The 16,849-nt window shown below is 44.8% G+C and overlaps 1 protein-coding gene across 6 annotated transcripts in view; it reads left to right on the plus strand.

The window, feature by feature from the left end:
* LOC123992809 (BCAS3 microtubule associated cell migration factor-like) overlaps positions 1-16,849 on the plus strand; it is a 384,557-nt gene that overhangs the window by 93,735 nt on the left and 273,973 nt on the right. For 4 of the 6 annotated variants that reach the window (XM_046294341.1, XM_046294336.1, XM_046294339.1 and 1 more), the window contains exons 15-16: positions 902-1,172; positions 10,217-10,249. In XM_046294341.1, coding sequence (XP_046150297.1) covers positions 902-1,172; positions 10,217-10,249 — 304 coding nt within the window. The remainder of the gene's footprint in view (positions 1-901; positions 1,173-10,216; positions 10,250-16,849) is intronic. The other 2 variants (XM_046294338.1, XM_046294340.1) reach the window with 1 other exon arrangement.

Here is a 16,849-nt window from a genome sequence, read left to right on the forward strand (position 1 = left end):
TTTATCTCTCTGTGTGTCTCTGTCTGTCTGTCTGTCTGTCCACCCCTCTCCACCTCTGTCTTTATCTCTCTCTGTGTGTCTGTCCACCCCTCTCCACCTCTGTCTTTATCTCTCTCTGTGTGTCTGTCCACCCCTCTCCACCTCTGTCTTTATCTCTCTGTGTGTCTCTCTCTGTCTCTGTCCATACCTCTCCACCTCTGTCTTCATCTGTCTCTGTCTGTCCACCCCTCTCCACCTCTGTCTTTATAACTCTCTGTGTGTCTCTCTCTGTCTGTCTGTCCACCCCTCTCCACCTCTGCCTTTATAACTCTCTGTGTGTCTCTCTCTGTCTGTCTGTCCACCCCTCTCCACCTCTGTCTTTATAACTCTCTGTGTGTCTCTCTCTGTCTGTCTGTCCACCCCTCTCCACCTCTGTCTTTATAACTCTCTGTCTGTCTCTCTCTGTCTGTCTTCATCTCTCTCTGTGTGTCTGTCTCGGTCTGTCTCTGTCTCTCGTGTCTGACATAGTTGTGTAGATGCTATATGTTGGAGTGTGTCCTCTGTGAGCTGACTGTGTGTAGCTCTTGAGGCCACAGGAGAGAAATACCTTAATTGTCTTCTGCAGACAGACTGTTGGGCTGTCTTTGCCAAATACGTATAAAAATACGTTCCCCCCCAAACCATCAACAACCCTCCAGATACCTCCTTTCAAATGGTCATCTTATATTCTATATTCAGTGGTCAGTTCAACATCTATTTGAGAATGTTAAGGGGAACATTGGTTTGGTTTTGCTGTAAGATCAACTGCCTTACTACTTATACGCTGTGTTACTGTCAACGTATGACAAGCTGATCAGCTTCTTCTCTCTTTCTGTATCTCTCTCTGCCTGTCTGTGTCTCTCTGTCTGTGCCCCTTCCCCAGGTCCAGGACATCTGTTTTAGCCAGGACAGTCGCTGGGTGGTGATCAGCACACTGCGTGGCACCTCCCATGTCTTTCCCATCAACCCCTACGGTGGTGCGCCTTGCGCCCGCACTCACATGTCCCCCCGCGTGGTCAACCGCATGTCCCGCTTCCAGAAGAGTGCAGGGCTGGAGGAGATAGAGAATGAACTGAACAGCAAGCAGGCTGGAGGAGGGAGATGTAGCCCCATCCCTGGGCTCTCCAGCAGTCCCTCGGGGTCCCCACTACACGGTAAGGATAGATGACACACACTCGTGCACACAGATGCACAGGCACCAAGCACAGAACTAATCCTCTTACTATTGCGCAGTACATAAAACCCCACAATACGCAGCATGTGTTATGACATGGCTATAGCTGATATGGTGGGTGTGGCAGCACACAGCTCTTCAGACAGCGGCGGCTCCACTTCCAGTAAGTGACAACAACCGCTGACTGGCTGTCACCTGAGTAGACCTTGTTCTGCTGGGGACTATGACCCGTCTGTTACAGCCTTGGTCCTGTTGGTCAAACACCCCTAAAGCCACCTGGCCTGGCCTGCACACACACACACTATACACACTACCACCGACACGTGGGCACACACACCCACTCATACACAAACAAACACCCGTTGACATATACTCATCAGCAAGTTCACAGGTAAAAATCACAGTTCAGGGTCGAGGCTGTTTGCAGATCTTCTCAGTTTGCCCTCCCTCCCTCTCACTCACTGTCAGGGCATCAGTCATCCATCTCTCCCCCACTCTCTGCAGCCGTGGCGCCCTGACTTCCCCTCTCCCTTCCTAGCCTATTGTTAGCCCCAGACCACCCCCCGATTACTCAGTTTGTGTGGCTTCTCTCCCCCAGGCTCTGTATTAATGACCACTGTCAGATCACTTCCCCAACAATTAAAACAATGTCAGAAGGACGTTCAAGCCAGGCCAGAGTGACGTCAAGCCCAGGGAATGTACTGCCGCCGCGGCTTGTCTCGTTCTGGATCTAGAGAGAAAAAGTGGAGAGAAGGAAATGGAAAGGGAGGGAGGAGAAAGAGGAAGAGGGAGAAATAAATTATGAAAGAGAAGGAGAAAAAAATATGGAGGGAGAGCGAAGGAGTTCAGCTTTTGTAGCGGCAGTGAATGGAGGGAGAGGGGAGCAAGAGACTCATAAATCACACTCCATTTTCAAAGGAGGGCATTAGAGCCACCTGTCAACAATTAGTCTCTTCACTGATACGTGTGTGTGTGTGTGTGTGTGTGTGTGTGTGTGTGTGTGTGTGTGTGTGTGTGTGTGTGTGTGTGTGTGTGTGTGTGTGTGTGTGTGTGTGTGTGTGTGTGTGTGTGTGTGTGTGTGTGTGTGTGTGTGTGTGTGTGTGTGTGTGTGTGTGTGTGTGTGTGTGTAGGCCCCCAGGGATGGCAGACGGCTATATAAATGTTACAGCGTAAAGAAAGACTAAAATACCACTGTCTGAGGCCATAGGTTTTACGTTTTCAGGACTTTTATATTTACAGCGTATCTGTTCCTTTTTATGGACCTTGGGAGTCTGTGATAAAGTTTGCCAGGAATCTGGGGGCTTGGTTTTGGAGATGTCATTCTCTGCGTGGTGTTGGAGATGGTGTGTGAGTTTGTAGGGGGAGAGTGTAAATCTTCAACTACGACACACACACAGTGGCCATTTTAACATGTAAATCTTGGTGGGGCAAACTCCCCCAATTTTTTTTTACGCATACCAGCAAAGCCACTACTCAGCAACACTAAACAATACATTAATTGCACTATAACGGTGACAAACGGTGCCTGCAAACTGTTACGGCCTACATAAAGCTGTCCCAACAGCAGAGCTTTCTTTTCAGAACCATAGAGTGAATCCTTACCACCGCTACACCTGGCTATCAGCGGAACCTTGTCTGGCAGTGAAACAGTTCATTCAGCCTCAATTACTGTCTTTTTAAAAAACATAGCTGATATGGCTGACTTGCTTAAAGAAATGTGGTTCCTACTGACAATTTAGATGTACAATTTCGATTAAGACATTGACCTCTAGCGACGAGCAGTCCCGTATCCGGGAGCGTAATCATAGCCTCAAGCTCATTACCATAATGCAACGTTTCCTATTCATGAAAATCACAAATGAAATGAAATGAATATATTCAAACACAAGCTTAGCCTTTTGTTAACAACACTGTCATCTCAGATTTTCAAAATATGCTTTTCAACCAAAGCTACACAAGCATTTGTGTAAAAGTATTGATAGCCTAGCATAGCATTAAGCCTAGCATTCAGCAGGCAACATTTTCACAAAAACAAGAAAAGCATTCAAATAAAATCATTTACCTTTGAAGAACTTCGGATGTTTTTAATGACAAGACTCTCAGTTAGATAGCAATTATTCATTTTTTCCAAAAAGATGATTTGTGTAGACGAAATAGCTCCGTTTTGTTCATCACGTTTGGCTAAGAAAAAGACCGGACAATGCGGTCACTTACAACGCCGACCTTTTTTCCAAATTCGCTCCATAATATCGACAGAAACATGGCAAACGTTGTTTAGAATCAATCCTCAAGATGTTTTTCACATATCTATTCGATAATCTATCAGTGGTGGCAGTTGACTTCTCATCAGAAGCAAACGGAAAAATACTGCAGCTGGAGATTAAGCAATAATTGCGACGGAGGACACCAAATTACCACCTGGTAGATGTAGTCTCTTATGGTCAATCTTCCAATGATATGCCTACAAATACGTCTAAATCCTGTCGACACCTTGGGGAAGCGACAGAAAGCCTAAGCTCATTCGTGGCCCATTCACAGCCATATAAGGAGTCATTGGCATGAGGCGGTTTTAAAAAATGCGGCACTTCCTGATTGGATTTTTATCTGGGTTTTTTTCTGTAACATCAGTTCTGTGGCACTCACAGACAATATCGTTGCAGTTTTGGAAACGTCAGTGTTTTCTTTCCAAAGCTGTCAATTATATGCATAGTCGAGCATCTTTTCGTGATAAAATATCTTGTTTAAAACGGGAACATTTTTCATCCAAAAATTAAAATAGCGCCCCCTATATCCAAGACGTTAATGAGTGAGCTAGGAATGATGTAGTCAATATGACTGTTCAGCACTTTTGAAATGTACAGTGACAGAATTCAGAACATGGTCCGTTCTTACAGTATTCTCCCTGTACACCATGTCAGAACCGAAGGATAAATAAAGGGGGCATATAAGCAGACAATGATAGCTCTTACAATATTTTATGATTACGTTTCTCTAAAACAGGCTATAGGCTACATGTGCACCACCAAGTCAGAACAGTAGGCTTTAGGAGGGGGAAAGGGACCAAATTGACCGCAAGAAGCCTGAACAGATATAATATTTGACTAAAACATCATTTCAAATCTTGATTACATTTAGGTACATTGTTTTGTGTAGGGTGCTGTCTTTCGGATGGGACGTTAAAATTCCATGCCTCTTATTGTAAGAGTAGGTGTGTTCACCCCGGTGTCCTGGCTAAATTTCCAACCTGGCCACATTACGTCATCACCCTCATTCCTAATTGGCATATATGACTCCTACCTCTCCATCTGATAGCTGATGGATGGTGAGAGTTGTGTCACAGAAAAAGGTTGCCGTGCATCACTGAGATGGGTGCATCTCATTAATAGTGGATGACGTGAATTTCCCCCTACTATGTAAAGAGCTTTGAGTACCCCAGTTGGTAGAAAAGTGCTATATAAATCCAATCAATTATTATAAATGATTATTCATTATTATTATTTCTATACGATCACATATGTATCTCTATTATAAGTGGGTATACTTCGGAACAGATTTCCAAAATGTAAATCACTTTGAGCTGATTTCCTGGTGTGTTTACAGTCTTTTATGCCCAACAATAACAATTCAACAAGCAAGCAAAATATATATATATTTTGCTCAGATAACATGGGGGACAAATAAAACCACCCAGGGGCCAAATTCGACCCGCCAGTTGGGGAACTTCATTCTCGGTGTTAATGTAGCCCATGTGGACAGACGCTGGTTTGTGTAACATAAAAACAGCCCCTCCAGCATAACAGTTGTGAATGGCTGTATGGGATGGCTGTTTAACCTTAGTGGGTCTGTCTGTAGTGTAGGAAAGCAGGGTTGAGATGTTCCATCATGTATCCATTGCTACGTTTTGATCTGACCAGACCCGACTCCATGAACAACTGATGTGCTTTACGACTTCAAATGCTTTTTCTATTGTCTGCATCCTTCATTCGTATGGTCGACTAGAGCAGTGGTCACCAACTGGTTGATCACGATCGACTAGTGGTACTCCAAGGCATTCCTAGTCGATCACCAAACATTTCTGTAAAAAAAGACAAAGATCAATCCTGGTGTTCCTATTATTTTAATTAGTTCCATACTTCTTCTTCTATGATAAAATGGCGGTCCACAAACATGTTTCAGGTGCATGCCGCCACCTACTGTGCTTTAGTGTCTGGTCGATCACAGTTTACATGATTCATTTTGCGCTCTTTTCATTGATCATCTTTGAGATATTTTTACAACTTGATTGGAGTCCACCTGTTGTAAATTCAATTGATTGGACATGATTTGGAAAGGCACACACCTGTCTATATAAGGTCCCACAGTTAACAGTCCAGCAAAAACCAAGCCATGAGGTTGAAGGAATTGTCCATAGACCTCAGAGACAGGATTGTGTCTGGGGAAGGGTAACAAAATAATGTCTGCGGCATTGAACGTCCCCAAGAACACCGTGGCCTCCTGGAAGAAGTTTGGAATCACCAAACCTCTTCCGAGAGCTGACCGCCTGGCCAAACTGAACAATCGGGGGAGAAAGGCCTTGGTATGGGAGATCATGCATCATGCTGTTGGTATGTTTTTCGGCGGGCAGGTACTGGGAGACGTGTCAGGATTGATGTAAAGATGAACGTAGTAAAGTACAGTGAGATCCTTGATGAAAACCTGCTCCAGAGTGCTCAGGACCTCAAACTGAGGCAAAGGTTCACCTTCCAACAGGACAACGAAAAAGCTTGTCCGGGGAAGACAAGGTGAGCGCTACCATCAGTCCTGTGTCATGCCAACAGTAAAGCATCCTGAGTGGGGTTTCTTCTCAGCCAAGGGAGTGGGCTCACTGACAATTTTGCCTAAGAACACAGCCATGAATAAAGAATGGTACCAACACATCCTCCGAGAGCAACTTCTCCCAACCATCCAGGAACAGTTTGGTGAAGAACAATGCCATTTCCAGCATGATGGAGCACCTTTCCATTAGGCAAAAGTGATAACTAAGTGGCTCGGGGAACAAAACATCGATATTTTGGGTCCATGGCCAGGAAACTCGCCAGAGCTTAATCCCAATGAGAACTTGTGGGAAATCCTCAAGAGGCGGGTGGACAAACAAAACCCCACAAATTCTGACAACTCCAAAAATGGATTTATGCAAGAATAAGAATGGGCTGCCATCAGTCAGGATGTGGCCCAGAATATAATTGGCAGCATGCCAGGGCGGATTGCAGAGGTCTTGAAAAAGAAGGTTCAACACTGCAAATATTGACTCTGCATCAACTTCATGTAATTGTCAATAAAAGCCTTTGACACGTATGAAATGTTTGCAATTATACTTCAGTATTCCATAGTAACATCTGACAAAAATATCTAAAGACCCTGAGGCAGCAGACTTTGTGAAAATTAATATTTGTGTCATTCTCAAAACTTTTGAGGGGAACAATGTTGTACAATGTTGAACAATATCTTAATTTTCTTGGCAATTTCTCGCATGGAATAGCCTTCATTTCTCAGAACAAGAATAGACTGACGAGTTTCAGAAGAATGTTCTTAGTTTCTGGTCATTTTGAGCCTGTAATCGTACCCACAAATGTTGATGCTCCAGATACTCAAGTATTCTGAAGAATGCCAGTTGTATTGCATTTTTAATCAGGACAACAGTTTTCAGCTGTGCTGAAACGTAGTAGAATAATAGTGAAGACATCAGAACTATGAAATAACGCATGGAATCATGTAGTAACCAAAAGTGTTAAATCAAAATATATTTGAGATTCTTCAAAGTAGCCACCCTCTGCCTTGATGACAGCTTTGAACACTCTTGGTATTCTCTCAACCAGCTTCACCTGGAAAGCATTTCCAAAAGTCTTGAAGGAGTTTCCACATATATGCTGAGCACTTGTTGGCTCCTTTTCCTTCACAATGTGGTCCAACTCATCCCAAACCATCTCAATTGGTTTGAGGTCAAGTGATTGTGGAAGACAGTTCATCTGATGCAGCACTCAATCACTCTCCTTCCTGGTCAAATAGCCCTTACACAGCCTGGAGGTGTGTTGGGTCATTGTCCTGTTGAAAAACAAATTATAGTCCCACTAAGTGCAAACCAGATGGGATGGCAGAATGCTGTGGTAGCCATGCTGGTTAATTAAGTGTGCCTTGAATTCTAAATAAAATCACTGACAGTGTCACCAGCAAAGCACCTTCACACCTCATCCTCCATGCTGCACAGTGGGAACCACACATGTGGAGATCATCATTTTACTTCACTCCGTCTCACAAAGACACGGCGGTTAGAAACAAAAATCTTACATTTGGACTCAAACCAAAAGGACAGATTCCACCGGTCTAATGTCCATTGCTCGTGTTTCTTGGCCCAAGCAAGTCTCTTCTTCTTATTGGTGTCTTTTAGTAGTGGTTTCTTGGCAGCAATTTGACAATAAAGCCCTGATTCACGCAGTCTCCTCTGAACAGTTGATGTTTCTGTTAGTTAAACTCTGATGCATTTATTTGGGCCGCAATCTGAGGTGCAGTTAACTCAAATGAACTTATCCTCTGCAGCAGTGGTAACTCTGGGTCTTCCTTTCCTGTGGCGGTCCTCATGAGAGCCAGTTTCATCATAGCGCTTGATGGTTTTTGTGACTGCACTTGAAGAAACTTTCAGAATTCTTGAAATTTCCGTATTGACTGACCTTCATGTCTTAAAGTAATGATGGACTGTCGTTTCTCTTTGCTTATTTGAGCTGTTCTTGCCATAATATGGACTTGGTCTTTTACCAAATAGGGCTATATTCTGTATACCACCCCTACCTTATCACAACACAACTGATTGGCTCAAATGCATTAAGAAGGAAATCAATTCTACTAATTAACTTTTAACAAGGCACACCTGTTAATTGAAATGCATTCCAGGTGACACCCTCATAAAGCTGGTTGAGAGAATGCCAAGAGTGTGTAATGCTGTGTTATTTCATAGTTTTGACGTCGTCACTTTTATTCTACAATGTAGGAATATAGAAAAACCCTGGAATGAGTAGGTGTGTCCAAACCTTTGACTGGTACTCTATATATATTTATTTTTTCACAAATTAGCAACAATTTATAAAAACCTGTTTTTGCTTTGCGATTGAGTTATTGTGTATAGATGTATGCATTTCATTTTTATTCCATTTTGGAATAAGGCTACTTTCCGAATGCACTGTATCAACGTTTTCCGATAAGCTTGCTTTATTAGTAGTGGCGTGTCTTTTTAATATTGAGGAATATTTCACTTTCCCCGGTCAGGAGTAACAGCATGAATTGGTGCATGTGGCAGAAATAATGCAGTGCGAAATGGTTTCACCGTCATCTGGAAGACTGTCCTCTTTACTCAGCAGAGGGAGGGAGAGCAGAGGGACGTTGAATCAGGTGAGAGGCATCCTCACCGCAGCTCCCTCCCTCCCCTCAGACTGACCATCAGATGCAGGCCATCAGTCTAGTAACAAAGAAAAGCTAATTATTTTTGCTCACTCAGCTGTGTCTCACAAGTAATACCATCAAGTATCTAATACCAGTGTGATCATACCTACATTTAAATGGTCTGAGAAGAACAACATTGGCAGGGCAATTCAAGCATAGCCTATATACAGTGATATAATTTATTGGGCTTATAGCCTACTGCACAAACCTTATTGCTACATAACGGATTTTAATTGGTTAATGTTACATAGGCTTACATTTTTTAAGTCATGTTTAAAAAAAAATAATCATCTGAGTGGTAGATCTTGGCTTACATTTTGAAACAGTGATCTTAACTGTTTTCACATAAGTCTGAAGTTTGTTGCATGAGTTTCAGAGTTAATTGTCAGCATCCTGTTGTGTTGCTTTGAAGTGCTGATCTCGTGTCATTTTAGTCTGTTTCTGAGTGATGAGGCTAGATTTCTCCTGTTTGCGCAGCCCTCCAAAAAAACTCCCCCTAAGTCTCACTTTTTGCTTTGTTTATCTTCGGTCTGTTTTGTTAACAGGTTGTTTCTCGGGCTTGAATCTGGGCGTCAGAATCGGGGATGATGAATCAGTCAGAAAAGCCACAACAGCTGCCCTCTGATTGTCCCCTCTGACAACACATTGATTTTGGGGAAGGAACTAAGAAAAGTTCACATCCTTCAGAGCTGCCAGGCTGCTTTAAAAATAGAAATCTACAGTTGGGCTTTTTTCCCCCTCTCTCTCTTTAAATATGGAGTTGTGCTATTTATTCTCCTCAAGTCTTTTTTTAACCCTTGACCTATGATCTTCACCCATGCATCCTCAACGGAATGGCTAACCTGATGTCTCTAATTAATTATTTAATTTAATTGAGCCAGTGTATTCAATTTAGAGCCCTGCACGGGCATACATTTTAAGCCCGAGCGCTACCCATGCCCGCAACGTTCAAGCCCTACCCTACCCAGGCCCGATTCAGAGCACAACAAAAGGCTCAGCTTCAGAATGTTAGTGATCAATTTAATGATACCTGAGCCCTGCCCGTACCCTAGTTCTTGATGAAAAAGCAGGCCCTACCCGGGCCCAACACCATGTATCATTTTGGGGCTCTTCGGGTAGTAGAGCTCTGATTCTATTGACCCAATGTCCATAATAATGTCCATGTAACAATATGAATGACTATTTGACAATCATTTTAAACTTCTATTCACAAGTCAATCATATAGCTTAGCTTTTGATCTAGTTTCTAAAGTAGATTACACAACCTGAACCTGGAAAAGTGCTCTGTTGGTCAAGTGCTTAGACATCATAGATACTGTACATATTTGATTGTTGATATGGAGTGGATGTTTCATGTACTTCAAACCAATGTTTGTTTTAAACTGTCCTATGTATGGTTTTATCAGTCTTATTGTCTGGTAGTTGAGTCTGGCTGATTTGGGGTCAGTGTTTGACTATAGACCAGACTGGGCTGGCAGAGTTCAGTCCAAACACTCCTGTGATTGAAAGAGAAAAGTTATGCTGTACTGACTGTACTGCTATTCCATTCAACAGGAGCAAAATGCAGAAAGAAAAGAGAAAATAGAGGTCAGTGAAGTCTGGTCCCCCGTGTGTCCACTCGCAACTGTGTGTGTGTATGTGTTTTTTGCATGAGCCCATATATGTTTTCAGCTGGGGTCAAACAATGACACATCAACAGATGACTGTTAGTCTGTTAGTGAGGGTGCTGATTTCTCCTTGTGGCCTGAAATAGAATGCTTGGTGGTTCATTGTGGATCCAACAGTCATCCAGCCATCTGGTTTCTGGCCCACGTTCAGAGGCTGCAGCAAAGGGCAAAACAAGGTGCAAAGGGAAGCTGTTAATTCACTGTTGATAAAGGGATACTTCCTCTGTGCCATTACAAGCCAACACAGAGCTTGTTTTGGTTTTCAGGGTTCTTTAATCCTTCACACCGCCCTTTTCTGTCCATCATCGTCCTCCGGCCAAAACACAGTCAGCGTGTAACGGACGCCGGTCTTACAATGATGGCATTTGCTGTATGTCCCAAATGACACCCTTTTCCCTTTATAGTGCACTACTTTTGACCAGAGCTCTATGGGCCCTGGTCAAATGTAGTGCACTATAAAGGAAATATCGTGCCATTTTGGATGCAGGCATTACCTCGGAGTGGTTGATAACTAACTAACGTTAAGCTAGCGAGGCGTGACACGTTAACGACTTGACCCTCTGACCCAGGGCTTGTCTGTGAAGTTCTATAATTAGAGCTTTTTAAACACTCACTTTGAAGTGCAGGACACACTGATTTTGTCACCCTTCGTAAAACATGAGGTTTGATGTTGTTTGCTTGCTGTGTGCTTCACAGTGGCCTTCTGTATATGACCTCTACACACACACACACACACACACACACACACACACACACACACACACACACACACACACACACACACACACACACACACACACACACACACTGGAAATGAGTATCAATCACCTCAGCATAGTAACATTTGAAACGTTGTATAGTGAAAGATGAAGGAAGATGTAGTTTACAGCGTATGTGATGGTCATACAGTTGCTTCTACACATTTCTATTTTTCTCTTGTTCCTAATGACAGATTAATCTGTCCCTTACTGAAAAGCAAAGGCAGTCTAGTTAGTCTTCACCTATATTTTCAATCTTTCCCTGACCGTCTATAATACTTACATGTTTCAAGCAGACCACCGTAGTCCCCGTGCCCATGAACACCAAATCAACCTGTCTAAATGGCTATCGCTCTGTACCACTCACATCTATAGCCATGAAATGCATTGAAGGCTGGTCATGCCTCACTTCACCATCATTCCAGACACCCTGGACCCACTTTATTCTCACCTATGTGAGAATGCTGTTCATTGACTACAACTCAGTGGTCAACACCATAGTGCCCTCAAAGCTCATCACTAAACTAAGTTCCCTGGGACTGAACACCTCCCTCTGCACCTGGATCCTGGACTTCCTGACGGGCCGCCCCACATTACACATGGTCCAAACACATCAACGCAGTCGTTAAGAGGGCACAACAACGCCTCTTCCTCCTCAGGAGGCTAAGTTCTACAGTTGCACCATTGAGAGCGTCTTAACTGGCTGCATCACCGCTTGGTACTGCAACTGCTTGGCATTGGACCACAAGGTGCTACATAGGGTAATGTGTATAGCCCAGTACATCACTGGGTCCGAGCTTTCTTCCATCTAGGACATCTATAGCGGGTGGTGTCAGGAAGGCCTTAAAAATGTTCAGACTCCAGCCACCCAATCTGCTACCGCACGGTAAGCGGTAGCAATGCACCAAGTCTGGAACCAACAAGACCTTGAACTGCTTTTACGCACAAGCCATAATATTTCTAAACAATATCTAATCAAATATCTACCTGGACAACCTGCGTTGACAATTTTTTGTACTAACTCCCTTGCACTGACTCTATGCGCACACACAGGACTCTACCCACACACTCACATATACTTACACACACACACCCAACATACACCCACACATAACATGCACATACGTGCAAACTGACTACACACACACCCTTTTACACTCACCAAATGCTGCACACTGCTGCTACTGTCTTACCTATCATGTTGCCTAGTCACTTTACCCCTACCGAAAGTGCCTTGAAAGTATTCAGACCCCTTGACTTTTTCCACGTTTTGTTATTTTACAGCCTTATTCTAAAATGGATTAAAGCAATCTACACACAATACCCCATAATGACGAGGCGAAACAGGTTTTTATTTTATTTTTGCTAATGTATATATATTTTCTACAAATATATTCTACAACTTGATTTTAGTCCACCTGTGGTAAATTCAATTGATGGGCAATGATTTGGAAAGTCACACAACTGTTTATATAAGTTCCCACCGTTGACAGTCCATGTCAGAGCAAAAACCAAGCAATGAGGTCGAAGGAATTGTCCTTAGAGCTCCAAGACAGGATTGTGTCGAGGCACAGATCTGGGGAAGTGTACCAAAACACATCTGCAGCATTGAAGGTCCCCAAGAACAGTGGCCTCCATAATTCTTAAATTAAAGAAGTTTGGAACCACCAAGACTCTCACTAGAGCTGGCCGCCCGGCTAAACTGAGCAAACAGTGGAGAAGGGCCTTGATCAGGGAGGTGACCAAGAACCTGATGGTCACTCTGACAGAGCTCCAGAGTTCCTCTGTGGAGATGGGAGAACCTTCCAGAAGGGAAACCATCTCTGCAGCACTCCACCAATCAGGCCTTTATGGTAGAGTGGCCAGACGGAAGCCACTCTTCAGTAAAAGGCTCATTATAGCACGCTTGGTGTTTGCCAAAAGAAAGACTCTCAGACCACGAAAAGCAAGATTCTCTGGTCTGATGAAACCAAGAATGATCTCTTTGGCCAAGCGTCACGTCTGAAGGAAACCTGGCACCATCCGTACGATGAAGAATGATGGTGGCAGCATCATGCAGTGGGGATGTTTTTTAGCATCAGAGACTGGGAGACTATTCAGGATCAAGGCAAAGATGAACGGAGCAGTGTACAGAGATCCTTGATGACAACCTGCTCCAAAGTGCTCAGACTGGCGATGGTTCTCATTCCTCCAACAGGACAACTACCCTAACCACACAGCCAAGACAACTAAGGAGTGGCTTCGGGACAAGTTCCTGAATGTCCTTGAGTGGCCCAGAGCCTGGACTTGAACTTGATTGAACATCTCTGAAGAGACCTGAAAATAGCTGTGCAGCAACACTCCCCATGCAACCTGAAAGAGCTTGAGAGGATCTGCAGAGACGAATGGGAGAAACTCTCCAAATAAAGGCGTGCGAAGCTTGTAGTGTCATACCCAAGAAGACTCAAGACTCTAATCGCTGCCAAAAGTGCTTCAACAAAGTACTGAGTAAAGGGTGTGAATACTTATGTAAAATGTTATTTCAGTTTTTTAATTTAATAAATTTGCAAAAATGTCTAAAAATCTATTTTTACTTGGTCATAACACCAAAGGAGATGGCTCCCGCTGTCTATATACCACCATAAACCGATGCTGGCACTAAGACCGCACTCAATGAGCTTTATACGGCCATAAGCAAACAGGAAAACACTCATTCAGAGGTGGCACTCCTAGTGGCCGGGGACTTTAATGCAGGGGAACTCAAATCCGTTTTACCTCATTTTCGACCAGCATGTTCAATGTGCAACCAGAGGGAAAAAACTCCACCTTTACTTCACACACAGATGTGTACAAAGCTGTCCCTTGCCCTCCATTTGGCAAATCTGACCATAATTCTATCCTCCTGATTCCTGCATACTAGCATAAACTAAAGCAGGATGTACCAGTGACTCTGTCAATTAGAAAGTGGTCAGATGAAGCAGATGCTAAGCTACAGAACTCTTTTGCTAGCACAGACTGGAATATATTCCGGGATTCTTCCGATGGCATTGAGGAGTACACAGTCACTGGCTTCATCAATAAGTGCATCAAAGTGCATCAATGACATTGTGACCGTAGGTACATACCCCAACTAGAAGCCATGGATTACAGGCAATATCCGCACTGAGCTAAAGGGTAGAGCTGCCGCTTTCAACCCAGTAGTTTATAATGAATCCCGCTATGCCCTCCGACGAACCATCAAACAGGCAAAGCGTCAATACAGGACTAAGATTGAATCATACTACACCGGCTCCGACGCTCGTCGGATGTGGCAGTGCTTGCAAACTATTTCAGACTACAAAGGGAAGCACAGCCCCGAGCTGCCCAGTGACACGAGCCTACCAGACGAGCTAAATTACTTCTATGCTCGCTTCGAGGCAAGTAACATTGAAGCATGCATGAGAGCATCAGCTGTTCCGGATGACTGTGTGATCATGCTCTCCGTGGCCGATGTGAGTAAAACTTTTGAAACAGGTCAACATTCACAAGGCCGCAGGGCCAGACGGATTACCAGGACGTGTACTCTGAGCATGCTCTGACCAACTGGCAACTGTCTTCACTGTCATTTTCAACCTGTCCCTGTCAGAGTCTGTAATACCAACATGTTTCAAGCGGACCACCATAGTCCCTGTGCCCAAGAACACTCAGGTAACCTGCCTAAATGACTACTGACCCGTAGCACTCACGTCTGTAGCCATGAAGTGCTTTGAAAGGCTGGTCATGGCTCACATCAACACCATTATCCCAGAAACCCAAGACTCAACAGATCACAGATGATGCAATCTCTATTGCACTCCACACTGCCCTCCACACTGCTCTGGACAAAAGGGACACCTATGCAAGGATGCTATTCACTGACTACAGCTCCGTGTTCAACACCATAGTGCCCTCAAAGCTCATCCCTAAGCTAAGGACCCTGGAACTAAGCACCTCCCCCTGCAACTGGTTCCTGGACTTGCTGATGGGCAGCTCCCAGGTGGTAAGAGTAGGTAACAACACATCCGCCACGCTGATTCTTAACATGCTGATTCTTAACATTGAGGCCCCTCAGGGGTGCGTGCTCAGTCCCCTCCTGTACTCCCTGTTCACTCATGACTGCGTGGCCAGGCACGACTCCAACACCGTCATAAAGTTTGCCGATGACAAAACAGTGTTTGGCCTGATCACCGACAACAAGGAAACAGCCTATAGGGAGGAGGTCACAGACCTGGCCGTGTGGTGCCAGGACAACATCTGCTCCCTCAGCGTGATCAAGACAAAGGAGATGATTGTGGACTACAGGAAAAGGAGGACCGAGCACGCCCCCATTCTCATCGATGGGGCTGCAGTGGAGTAGGTTAAGAGCTTCATGTTCCTTGGTGTCCACATCACCAACAAACTATAATGGTCCAAACACACGAAGGCAGTCATGAATAGGGCACGAGAAAGCCTATTTCCCCCTCTGCTATCGGCACGGCAAGCAGTACCGGAGCGCCACGTCGAGGTCCAAAATGCTTCTTAACAGCTTCTACCCCCAAGCCATAAGAATCTTGAACAGCTAATGAATAGGCTCCCAAGACCCCTCGTTTATGCTGCTGCTAGTCTGTTTATTATCTATGCATAGTGACTTTAACTCCACCGACATCTACATATTACCGCGACTAACCGGCACATTGACTCTGTACTGGTACCCCCTGTATATAGCCTCTGCACATTGACTCTGTACTGGTACCCCCTGTATATAGCCTCTGCACATTGACTCTGTACCAGTACCCCCTGTATATAGCCTCTGCACATTGACTCTGTACTGGTACTCCCTGTATATTTACATTTACATTTTAAGTCATTTAGCAGACGCTCTTATCCAGAGCGACTTACAAATTGGTGCATTCACCTTATGACATCCAGTGGAACAGCCACTTTACAATAGTGCATCTAAATCTTTTAAGGGGGGTGAGAAGGATTACTTTATCCTATCCTAGGTATTCCTTAAAGAGGTGGGGTTTCAGGTGTCTCCGGAAGGTGGTGATTGACTCCGCTGTCCTGGCGTTGTGAGGGAGTTTGTTCCACCATTGGGGGGCCAGAGCAGTGAACAGTTTTGACTGGGCTGAGCGGGAACTGTACTTCCTCAGTGGTAGGGAGGTGAGCAGGCCAGAGGTGGATGAACGCAGTGCCCTTGTTTGGGTGTAGGGCCTGATCAGAGCCTGGAGGTACTGAGGTGCCGTTCCCCTCACAGCTCCGTAGGCAAGCACCATGGTCTTGTAGCGGATGCGAGCTTCAACTGGAAGCCAGTGGAGAGAGCGGAGGAGCGGGGTGACGTGAGAGAACTTGGGAAGGTTGAACACCAGACGGGCTGCGGCGTTCTGGATGAGTTGTAGGGGTTTAATGGCACAGGCAGGGAGCCCAGCCAACAGCGAGTTGCAGTAATCCAGACGGGAGATGACAAGTGCCTGGATTAGGACCTGCGCCGCTTCCTGTGTGAGGCAGGGTCGTACTCTGCGGATGTTGTAGAGCATGAACCTACAGGAACGGGCCACCGCCTTGATGTTAGTTGAGAACGACAGGGTGTTGTCCAGGATCACGCCAAGGTTCTTAGCGCTCTGGGAGGAGGACACAATGGAGTTGTCAACCGTGATGGCGAGATCATGGAACGGGCAGTCCTTCCCGGGAGGAAGAGCAGCTCCGTCTTGCCGAGGTTCAGCTTGAGGTGGTGATCCGTCATCCACACTGATATGTCTGCCAGACATGCAGAGATGCGATTCGCC

This window comes from Oncorhynchus gorbuscha, linkage group LG13, assembly GCF_021184085.1.
Source record: "Oncorhynchus gorbuscha isolate QuinsamMale2020 ecotype Even-year linkage group LG13, OgorEven_v1.0, whole genome shotgun sequence".
In the NCBI taxonomy this organism is placed as follows: Eukaryota; Metazoa; Chordata; class Actinopteri; order Salmoniformes; family Salmonidae; genus Oncorhynchus; species Oncorhynchus gorbuscha.